Below are 12,506 nucleotides of genomic sequence, written 5' to 3'. Positions count from 1 at the left end.
TCACCCCTAGCTCTCGGTTTGACTCTCGAGCCACTCCATTACATCCAGCCATCTCTCGGGATCCAACTGCATGGGATCGAAGGTGGAATCTCCTTCAGGCCTCATTGCAGCACCTTGAATTTCACCTTTTGATTTCAGTTTCCAATCGTCGTGGACCTTCTTATGTCTGTTCCGTATTGATGACTGAGCAAATGCCTTCCCACACACAGGGCACAGGAATGGCTTCTCGCCCGTGTGTGTTCTCTGGTGAATCTGAAGAGTTGACGAGAGTGAAAATGCCTTCCCACACACAGGGCACAGAAATGGCTTCTCACCCGTGTGTGTTTTCTGATGAGCTTGAAGAGTTGATGACCTTGCAAATGCCTTCCCACAAACAGAACACGTGAATGGCTTCTCGCCTGTGTGTGTTCTTTGGTGAGTTTGAAGAGTTGATAACTGTGCAAATGCCTTCCCACACACAGAGCACAGGAACGGCTTCTCGCCTGTGTGTGTTCTCTGGTGTCTCTGAAGATCTGATTGCCGTGAAAATGCCTTCACACACACAGTGCAATTGAATGGCTCCTTGCTCCCGTGTGCTTGGGGCTTCGCAGAGCGAATCTGCTCCATGTGACTGCTTCTTCTGAGCGGAGTACCAGTAGCGTGTGTTATCGATAATTAAAAGTACCCTATCGGCCGCGAGGATGTTAAGCGTTGCGTTTTTAGATTTTGTTAATTGCCAAAACATGAACGTCACTCGCGTTTAACCGAGACGCGAAAATAGACACTTACTTGGAGATTCACGGTGAATCGATGTCTGTAACCCGTCTGAAGATGTCCCCACGAACTCGCATATTCACTCACCATACGAAGCAAAGTCGCCTAACTGTCGACACAGCAATTGTGTTCACCAGGCTGCGTTGCCTCGCGGTAGAAGGGCGATCAGCAGAGCGACGAGTCGAGCGTCCAGCCTCATCAAGTTCCCTCTCGAAATGGCCTTGAGTTCTGTTCTGAGCCGCCTTATAACTCCCCCCATAGGATCCAATCCTTTGTCTTTCAGGACATTTGCATTCGATTGTTAATTTTGGAAGGTACAATCCGTATGTCTATTAACATACCGAATGGTAATGTGCCCATTGTGTTTCATGCCTGAATATGTAAGTGCATCTCATTGTGTAATTGCGCGCTTATTTTGAATAAATTCGATTAGCGCTGTAAAAACACGTTCCCCATGCCCTCCATTGTCCTCGAATTAAAGTGAATGCAGTCCCGTGGCGTTGCCCACAACCGCCGAGCTTCGGGGCTTGAGCACGTTCAGACGCGTAGTGACCACACTTGCAACACAATCACTCTAACATCAGTAACCAAAACCCGATCTGGTACATGGCCTCCGCTTGGTCTGGTTTGTATCCGTCATCACTCCGGAGACAAACAGCGAGGCACGGTTCGGCCAGCCACCACCTCATTTGCCGCAGCGACTTCAATAGCTGCTCTCAAACAACACTGTCACCATTAGTGGTTTACGGACTAGGGTGTTAAGCGGGCAATCCGTCGTTTCGGTATCAAGGCCGCATTCACGACTCCCTATGCGCATTTACATAAAACTTACATTCGAGCACAGTGTAATTCTAATACTACCATAGTATTATTCTAATAATTTTCAATCGATCCTAATCCTGCACCCCACAGTTCGCATAACCGACCCCTGGTTCGCAAGGCCAAATGGCATACATATTATATACATACGAGCACAGCTCACATGCACGTACACTATTATACACACATATTAGCAGAGTGCGATTCTAATATGACCACGGTGTAATTATAATACGTCTAATGATATTTCAATATTGATTTGAAGCTTTCGTATCTGCAGGAATCCATACTCTGGTTCTTTCGGTAAAGTCACGTAGGTAGAAATAAAACAAAATAAATCACGACGTTTCGGACTCAACTCAAGCGCCCATCTTCAGGTGAGAATCTCGATAGCCGCGATGTCTGTTGAAGACATCGTTTCTGGTGCTTGTGTTGCGTGAGAAACGTCGTGATTCATTCTGTTTTATTTCTACCTACATGACTTTACCGAAAGAACCAGAGTGTATACTTTCAAATACTGTCCCTCAGTTTCTGGTGTTATATATATATATATTTTAAACTAGTTTATAGTCATATTCTTAGTTTTTTCGGTAAAGTCACGTTGAAGAGAAACAACAAAATAACAAAATATATATAAAACAATAAAAAATTCTCACGACGTTTCGACCATAACTCAAACGGTCATCATCAGGTGTGTCGGTTTGCATAAATTTATTTTGAAAAGGCATATTTATTTATATATATATATAACGTTTGCGTCACGCGCAACGATTGGCTGTTTGCCAGGACTAGTCCATCTATTTTTTGAAAAGAGGAGGGGGGAGACGAAATTTGTTTTTATGTATGCTGTCTGAAAGGCACTGTAAGCGTGAACAATCAATCAAGAACTGAAATGATTTATCAAATCTTTCCAATGATTGCTAAGATAGAATCCATCTTCTCGGTTGAAATTGTCTCTGTGTTTGTATATGTGGATAGCCTCATGAACGAATCTCTCATGGAAGCCAGATGGCTTACAAAGAACCTCCGTCTTGGAAAAGTCAATGGCATGTGAGCCTACTGAATTAGAACAATGATCTGCTACGGCCGAGGTGTTGGTCCTACCGTGTTTAAGGTCTGCTTTGTGTTCACGAATGCGGTCCGAGATATGGCGTTTGGTTTCTCCAATGACTTTTCCAAGACGGAGGTCTGTTTTTGGTTTCATGAAGTCCCTTAGGTAGAAAAATAATAGATCACATTATGGATCTATTATCCATTATTTTGTCTACCTACGTGACGTTACCTAAAGAAGCAAAGAGTATAGCTACAGTATAATGCAAACCATGTCACTTCCAGGAATACCAAACCAAAGTATCATTCGCCATTAATGTCCTTATTAGTTCACCACATTTGTTCACTGTGCGTCTGTGTTGAAGTTCAAGCCAAACATCCAACGAACGCGTCATCAATGGACATTCTGAAATAAGTTTTCTAAAGTCGCCTATTACTAACCAAAAAAGCGATATCAAGGAAAAAACAATTAAAATATATCGAGTAAAGTTGCAACTAGAGACTCATTCCAACAGGATCACTTGACCACGACAAGATTGTCAGGAATTGAACGCTCTCACAACCACTGCTCATCGCACCACTTCAGTAAGTAATCCGAGATCACAAACCACCACCTGCACGTGACAAAACATTCTAAGAAACTGCAAAACTCGAGTATCAAAATCACTGATACAATCAATTGTAAAGTATTACTTTGTCTAAAACACACAAATGCACTCAATGTGGCTTAATAGGTATAACCAAACCCAAAATATTTTTTCAGTTTCCCGTTGCTTTAGATTTGACTCTCGAGCCACTCCATGACATCCAGCCATCTCTCGGGATCCAACTGCATGGGATCGAAGGTGGAATCTCCTTCAGAAATCATTGCAGCACCTTGAATTTCACCTTTTGATTTCAGCTTCCTATCATCGTGGACCTTCTGATGCCTGTTCAGAGTTGATGACTGTGCAAATGCCTTCCCACACACAGAACACAGGAATGGCTTCTCACCCGTGTGTGTTCTCTGGTGAATCTGAAGAGTTGACGAGAGTGAAAATGCCTTCCCACACACTGGGCACAGGAATGGCTTCTCACCCGTGTGCGTTTTCTGATGAGCTTGAAGAGTTGATGACCTTGCAAATGCCTTCCCACAAACAGAACACGGGAATGGCTTCTCACCTGTGTGTGTTCTCTGGTGTCTCTGAAGATCTGATTGCCGTGAAAATGCCTTCACACACACAGTGCAATTGAATGGCTCCTTGCTCCCGTGTGCTTGGGGCTTCGCAGAGCGAATCTGCTCCATATGACTGCTTCTTCTGAGCGGAGTAACAGTAGCGGGTGTTATCGATAATTAAAAGTACCCTATCGTCCGCGAGGATGTTAAGCGTTACGTTTGTGGATTTATTTAACTGCCCAAACAGGAACGTCACTCGCGTTTAACAGAGACGCGACAATAGACAATTTCTTGGAGATTCACGGTGAATCGATGTCTGTATCCCGTCTGAAGATGTCCCCACGAACTCGCATATTCACTCACCATACGAAGCAAAGTCGCCTAACTGTCGACACAGCAATTGTGTTCACCAGGCTGCGTTGTCTCGCGGTAGAAGGGCGATCAGCAGAGCGACGAGTCGAGCGTCCAGCCTCATCAAGTTCCCTCTCGAAATGGCCTTGAGCTCTGTTCTGAGCCGCCTTATAACTCCCTCCCTAGGATCCAATCCTTTGTCTTTCAGGATATTTGCATTTGATTGTTAATTTTGGAAGATACAATCGGTAATGTGCCCATTGTGCTAATTGCCTGAATAGGCATTTGCATCTCAGTGTGCAATTGCGCGCTTATTTTGAATAAATGGGATTAGCGCTGTAAAAACACGTTCCCCATGCCCTCCATTGTCCTCGAATTAAAGTGAATGCAGTCCCGTGGCGTTGCCCACAACCGCCGAGCTTCGGGGTTTGAGCACGTTCAGACGCGTAGTGACCACACTTGCAACACAATCACTCTAACATCAGTAACCAAAATCCAATCTTGTACATGGTCTCCGCTTAATCTGCTTTGTATCCGTCATCACTCCGGAGACAAACAGCGAGGCATGGTTCGGCCAGCCACCACCTCATTTGCCGCAGCGACTTTAATAGCTGCTCTCAAACAACACTGTCACCATTAGTTGTTAACGGACTAGGGTGTTAAGCGGGCAATCAGTCGTTTTGGTCAAGGCGTAGGGGATAATAGACACCTCTGTTATCCCATAAACACAATACACAGCAGCGGGAAGGCTGCCTTGGTGAGGAGATGTAGTTTGTGTAAGGCATTGTGACTGGAGTTAGGCGATGTGACTGGGTGATCACACGGATTCCAAAACATAGCAGAGACGATACGATCCACTGTGCTCCATCTCCCTACATGGACAACGACATTCTCAGTAAAGAAATATTTTTAAAAACGTTTTTAAATCATGTGTATTGTATATATGTTAGAATGTGTGATTGTTATAATCTTTGTATGTGTGTATATAGTTTATATAAATATTTGATTTTATTGATACGACACAATTATCCTACAATGGACAGTGTCATTCTAATACGACTAGTGGTATTTGAATGATTGTAATTCGATTCTAATTCTGCATATGCTACCCCCGATTCGCATATTCACTTACCATACGTGCGACCACAGTGGTGTATGTGCGTATGTCCATGTGTGTGTCTCTAAGTCGATATATGTGTGTGTTAGTCCATATGTGTGCTTAGGTCGATGTGTGTGTGACAGCCTAGGTATGTGTGTCTGTGACTCCACATGTGTGTCTGTGTAAGTCAATGTCTTTGTGTGTGTGGGTCAATGTCTGTTTGAGTAGGTCGATGTGTGTGTCTGTCTTTTTCGCCCGGGCAACGCCGGGCAATTACCGCTAGAAAATCATAAAAGCAGTTTATAGTCATTTAATGTTTAGTGTTATCGTTAATAGTGTTACAGTTGACATGGTATACAGTACAGGTGATCTCCAGTTTACTTCGGGATTAGGGACCAGAATGCTGCGAGACGATTTATAACGGGGACCATTCCCCTCTAGGAACATGGTGATGGGGAGACAGCCAAGATACTGCTCGTTAAGGGCAGACTTGTGTGATGGAGACGCTCTACCTGAAACTCGGATCCACACGTTTTTGCTATTTAAAAAAAAAAATTGTAAAATAAATGACGGACAAACAGTTGTTAAAATACGTTTTTATTCATGTACAAGAATATTTACGTAAAAACTCGTGCCGAATATTTATCACGTCCTATGCTCAAACAGTTACAATACAATGCAAACCATGTCACTTCCAGGAATATCAAATCATTAAAGTATCATTCCCCATTGATTTCATTATTGGTTAACCACATTTGTTCACTGTGCGTCTGACTTGAAGTCCAAGCCGTACATCAGACGAACGCGTCATGAATGTACATCCTGAAATCCGTTATCTAAAGTTGCTTATGACAAACCAAAAAAGCTATATAAAATCAAAATAAACGTTTAACATTTTGAGTGAAGATGTAATTACAGACTCATTTCAACTTTAGCTCAACGGGAACACTTAACCGTGACAATGATCAGTAATTTAACCCTCTCACAACCACTGCTCATGACACCACTTTAGCAAATCACCACCTGCAAGTAACGAAACTCTCAAACACATTGTAAAACTAAAGTGTCAAAATCACTGATGTAATCAATTGTAAGGTATCACTTTGTCGAAAAGAAACACGTAAAATTATTCAATCCGGCTTGATAGGTAAACCTCATTCAATATTATTATTTCCTCATGCCTAGCTCTTGGTTTAACTCTCGAGCCACTCCAAAACATCCAGCCATCTCTCTGGATCCAACTGCATGGGATCGAAGGTAGAATTATCTTCAGGAATCATTGCAGCACCTTGAATTTCACCTTTTGATTTCAGCCTCTTAGCATCGTGGACCTTCTGATGTCTGTTCCGTATTGATGACTGTGCAAATGCCTTTCCACACACAGAACACAGGAATGGCTTCTCACCCGTGTGTGTTCTCTGATGAATCTGAAGAGTTGACGAGAGTGAAAATGCCTTCCCACACACTGGGCACAGGAATGGCTTCGCACCCGTGTGTGTTTTCTGATGAGCTTGAAGAGTTGATGACCTTGCAAATGCCTTCCCACAAACAGAACACGGGAATGGCTTCTCGCCTGTGTGTGTTCTTTGGTGAGTTTGAAGAGTTGATGACTGGGCAAATGCCTTCCCACACACAGAGCACAGGAACGGCTTCTCGCCTGTGTGTGTTCTCTGGTGTCTCTGAAGATCTGATTGCCGTGAAAATGCCTTCACACACACAGACCAATTGAATGGCTCCTTGCTCCCGTGTGTTCGGGGCTTCGCAGAGCGAATCTGCTCCATGTGACTGCTTCTTCTGAGCGGAGTAACAGTAGCGGGTGTTATCGATAATTAAAAGTACCCTATCGGCCGCGAGGATGTTAGGCGTTACGTTTGTGGATTTCTTTAACTGAATGTCACTCGCGTTTAACCGAGACGCGAAAATAGACACTTACTTGGAGATTCACGGTGAATCGATGTCTGTAACCCGTCTGAAGATGTCCCCACGAACTCGCATATTCACTCACCATACGAAGCAAAGTCGCCTAACTGTCGACACAGCAATTGTGTTCACCAGGCTGCGTTGTCTCGCGGTAGAAGGCGATCAGCAGAGCGACGAGTCGAGCGTCCAGCCTCATCAAGTTCCCTCTCGAAATGGCCTTGAGCTCTGTTCTGAGTCGCCTTATAACTCCCCCCATAGGATCCAATCCTTTGTCTTTCAGGACATTTGCATTCGATTGTTAATTTTGGAAGGTACAATCCGTATGTCTATTAACATACCGAATGGTAATGTGCCCATTGTGTTTCATGCCTGAATATGTAAATTAATCTCATTGTGTAATTGCGCGCTTACTTACTTTGATTCCGAAACATAGCGGAGACGATACGATCCACTGCGCTCCATCTCCCTACATGGACAACGACTCTCAGTAAAAGTAAAAAAATAAAACATCGTTAAATACGTTTTTAAATCATGTGTATTGTACATATGTTACAATGTGTGATTGTTATAATCTTTGTATGTGTATATATAGTGTATATAGATATTCGATTCCATTGATACGACACAATCATCCAACAGTGGACAGTGTGATTCTAATACGACTAGTGGGATTTTAATATTTGTAATTCGATTGTTATTCTGCATATCCTTCCCCCGGTGCGCATATTCACTTTCCATACGTACGACCACAGTGTGATTCTAATACGAGCACAGTGCGATTCTAATGATTATAATTCCATTATTATCCCATACCTCCATTTACGTGGTTATACTCTATAACAGTTAATCGTATTTTACAGCGTTACAATGGATAGGTTTTAGTTAATAGGTTATAATATTATATTTCACTATGTTAGAGTTTAACAGTTGAGAGTTTACAATGTCACAGTTGATCAAATGCGACGCAGCTACTTCTGATTCTGCTGCTTCCGCTACCCGGCTGTTTGTGGTCGGGCCCTGCTCTCTCGGGACCCCACACATCGTTGGAAATGATTGCGATGATGATGTCTGAGCTGATAATTAAGCGACTGTAGATTACTTTGTTTAACCATGACTTGATGCAGGTTAGTGTCATCGGGGCTCAGCGAATACTCCTCATGAATGAACTCGCACTCCTTCGACGGACATTGTTCTAATTTTGGTTGATCTAGTAGAGAACAAGGCACGTGCCATGTCCAGACGAATTCTTATCAACAATATTCTGCTAAAATAAGATTTTTAAAAATACGTTAACACCGGATTAAAGGTGCACTTCTTAACCCCTGCCTCGCATTTACGACTAAACTATTTGCATTTGCGCATAACATACATTCAAGCACAGAAAAATGCTAATACGACCATATTGTTATTGTAAAATTTTAATGCGATTCTAACCCTGCACCCTCCGCAGTTCGCATATCCGACCCTCGGTTCGATTGAACGTTCACTTTACATACATATGAGCAGAGTGCGATTTTATAATACTGCTAATGAGATTATAATACCGTCCCTCCGTTAATGGAGGTATAAATTATAAAACCAGTTGATAGTTTATAGTCGTTTAATGTTTAGTGTTATTGTTTATAGTGTTATCAGTTTACGTGTTTATAGAGTACAGGTGATCCCCGGTATACTTCGGGATTCGTGACCGGAACGTTGCGAAACGATTTATAACGAGGAACTTTCTCCGTGCCCACCCAGACAGCTCATCCCCATGTCCTGTACAGGCCAAGTCTGCTGTGTCCGACGTGGTGGGGCGCTCGTAGCAGCGTGGGAAAAAATTCCTTAATAGGTATAACCAAACCCAAAATATTTTTTCAGTTTCCCGTTGCATTAGATTTGACTCTCGAGCCAGTCCATTACATCCAGCCATCTCTCGGGATCCAACTTCATGGGCTCGAAGGTGGAATCTTCTTAAAGGACTCGTTTCAGCACCTTGATTGTTACCTTTTGATTTCAGTTTCCTGTAAATGTGGACCTTCCGATGCCTGTTCAGTTTTGATGACTGCAAATTACTTTCCACACACAGTACACCAGGAGATTTTCTGAAAGTGAAAATGTATTTCAACACACAGCACACAATGCACAGGAATGACTTTTCGCCCTTGTGTGTTTTCTAAAGTGTGAGTGTGAAAAGGGCAGACTTGTGTGACGGAGATACTCCACCTGAAACTCGGTTCCACACGTTTTTGATAAAAACAAATAACGGAAGATCAATTGTTGAAAGTTATGTGTGTTTTTTATTTATCTGTAATAATAGTTACGTTAAAACTCTTATCAAATGTTTATTACGTCTTATGTTCACACAATTACAGAACAATGCAAACCATGTCACTCCCATTGATGTCCTAATTAGTTAACCCCATTTGTTCACTGTGCATCTGTGTTGAAGTGTAACATATACACCCAAATAACGCGTCATCAATGTGCATCCTCAAATAGTTTATCTAAAGTCTCTTATTACCAAACAAAAACAACTATACGAAAGGGGAAAAACACGTTTAAAATGTTGAGTAAAGATGTAACAGACTCATTCCAAATTTAGCTCAACAGGAACACTTAACCACGACAATATTGTCAGCAATTGAACCCTCTCACTGCCAGTGGTCATCACACCACTTCAGCAATTAATCCGATGACATGACAAACCATCACTATGCACGTCACGAAACTCACACAAAAAAAACTGTAAAACTGAAGGGTCATAATTACACAAGAAAGTATTAAATCCGGCTTAATAGGGAAAACCACGTGCACATTCTTTTTCAGTCGTCCCGAGCTCTCGGTTGAACTCTCGAGCCACTCCATTACATCCAGCCATCTCTCGGGATCCAACTGCATGGGATCGAAGGTGGAATCTCCTTCAGGACTCATTGCAGCACCTTGAATTTCACCTTTTGATTTCAGTTTCCAATTATCGTGGACCTTCTGATGCCTGTTCAGAGTTGATGACTGTACAAATGCCTTTCCACACACAGGGCACAGGAATGGCTTCTCGCCCGTGTGTGTTCTCTGGTGAATCTGAAGAGTTGACGAGAGTGAAAATGCCTTCCCACACACAGGGCACAGAAATGGCTTTTCACCCGTGTGTGTTTTCTGATGAGCTTGAAGAGTTGATGACCTTGCAAATGCCTTCCCACACACAGAGCACAGGAACGGCTTCTCGCCTGTGTGTGTTCTCTGGTGTCTCTGAAGATCTGATTGCCGTGAAAATGCCTTCACACACAGAGCAATTGAATGGCTCCTTGCTCCCGTGTGCTAGGGGCTTCGCAGAGCGTATCTGCTCCATGTGACTGCTTCTTCTGAGCGGAGTAACAGTAGCTTGTGTTATCGATAAATAAAAGTATCCTATCGGCCGCGAGGATGTTAAGCGTTGCGTTTTGGGATTTCTTTAACTGCCAAAACAAGAATGTCACTCGCGTTTAATCGAGACGCGAAAATAGACACTTACTTGGAGATTCACGGTGAATCGATGTCTGTAACCTCGTCTGAAGATGTCCCCACGAACTCGCATATTCACTCACCATAAGAAGCAAAGTCGCCTAACTGTCGACACAGCAATTGTGTTCACCAGGCTGCGTTGTCTCGCGGTAGAAGGCGATCAGCAGAGCGACGAGTCGAGCGTCCAGCCTCATCAAGTTCCCTCTCGAAATGGCCTTGAGCTCTGTTCTGAGCCGCCTTATAACTCCCCTCCTAGGATCCAATCCTTTGTCTTTCAGGATATTTGCATTCGATTGTTAATTTTGGAAGGTACAATCCGTATGTCTATTAACGTACCGAATGGTAATGTGCCCATTGTGTTTCATGCCTGAATATGTGAGTGCATCTCATTGTGTAATTGCGCGCTTATTTTGAATAAATGGGATTAGCGCTGTAAAAACACGTTCCCCATGCCCTCCATTGTCCTCGAATTAAAGTGAATGCAGTCCCGTGGCGTTGCCCGCAACCGCCGAGCTTCGGGGCCTGAGCACGTTCAGACGCGTAGTGACCACACTTGCAACACAATCACTCTAACATCAGCAACCAAAACCCGATCTAGTACATGGCCTCCGCTTGGTCTGGTTTGTATCCGTCATCACTCCGGAGACAAACAGCGAGGCATGGTTCGGCCAGCCACCACCTCATTTGCCGCAGCGACTTTAATAGTTGCTCTCAAACAACACTGTCACCATTAGTGGTTTACGGACTAGGGTGTTAAGCGGGCAATCAGTCGTTTTGGTCAAGGCGTAGGGGATAATAGACACCTCTGTTATCCCATAAACACAATACACAGCAGCGGGAAGGCTGCCTTGTTGGGGAGATGTAGTTTGTGTAAGGCGCTGTGACTGGAGTTAGGCGATGTGACTGGGTGATCACACGGATTCCGAAACATAGCGGAGACGATACGATCCACTGTGCTCCATCTCCCTACATGGACTACGACATTCTCAGTAAAAAAACATATTTTTAAATACGTTTTTAAATCATGTGTATTGTATATATGTTAGAATGTGTGAATGTTATAATCTTTGTATGTGTATATATAGTGTATATAGTTTATGATTTAGAATGCATCTAGACAAGGAAGGTGACTGGTTCTACTTAATCAACCAATCATTAAACAGTGCGAGTTCATTCATGAGTAGTATTCGTTTAGCCCCGCTGGCACGAACCTATACAGCAGTAATGTTGAAACAAAGTAAACTTTAGTCGCTCAAATCTCAGCTCTGACATGATCGTCGCAATTATTTCCAAAGACGTGTGGGGTCCCGCGAAAGCAGGGCCCGGCCACGAATCGTCGGGCAGCAGAAGAAGCAGAATCAGAATTGGCTGCGTCGTCTTCGAAATGTGTCACTGCTGCTGTTGTCTTTACTGTTGTTGTTGTTGCTTCTGTTGCTGTTATATACGGAGGTGTCCCGTGATGGGATAACGCCTTTGATCAGACTCTGATCAAACGCACCAAATCGATGCCCTTGATCGACGCATTTGGTCAACTCTGACATTGAAAACTCTCACATGTTGAACTCTAACATCGTGAAATATAATATTATAACCGATGAACTACAACATATCCATATATGTGTATGTAAGTCAATGCGTGTGTGTGTGTGTGAGTCGATATTTTCGTGTGTTACTTCATGTTTGTGTATCTAAAGTCCATGTCTGTGTGTGTAAGTCCATATGTGTCTGTGGTTGCGTGTAAGTCGATGTGTGTGCGTGTGTCCATGTGTGTGTGTATGTCCATGTGTGTGTCTTTTAGTCGATATATGTGTGTGTTAGTCCATATGTGTGCTTAGGTCGATGTGTGTGTGACAGCCTAGGTATGTGTGTCTGTGACTC

General features: G+C 43.3%; 1 protein-coding gene across 1 annotated transcript in view; it reads right to left on the bottom strand.

Moving 5' to 3' along the window:
* The window catches only part of LOC142907389 (uncharacterized), a 35,247-nt gene that overhangs the window by 21,026 nt on the left and 1,715 nt on the right, over positions 1–12,506 (bottom strand). Inside the window, exons 2-6 of the mRNA XM_076056869.1 lie at positions 9,804–10,308; positions 6,435–7,048; positions 4,981–5,001; positions 3,494–3,920; positions 126–516 (exon numbers count right to left, since the gene is read on the bottom strand). Of these exons, the coding sequence (XP_075912984.1) occupies positions 126–516; positions 3,494–3,920; positions 4,981–5,001; positions 6,435–7,048; positions 9,804–10,308 (1,958 nt within the window). The remainder of the gene's footprint in view (positions 1–125; positions 517–3,493; positions 3,921–4,980; positions 5,002–6,434; positions 7,049–9,803; positions 10,309–12,506) is intronic.

This window comes from Petromyzon marinus, chromosome 78 (genome assembly GCF_048934315.1).
Source record: "Petromyzon marinus isolate PM22_M1 ecotype Great Lakes invasive population chromosome 78, UKy_Petmar_22M1.pri1.0, whole genome shotgun sequence".
In the NCBI taxonomy this organism is placed as follows: domain Eukaryota; kingdom Metazoa; phylum Chordata; class Hyperoartia; order Petromyzontiformes; family Petromyzontidae; genus Petromyzon; species Petromyzon marinus.
The sequence above is the reverse complement of the archived record's forward strand: the minus strand, read 5'-3'. Positions and strand labels throughout refer to the sequence as shown.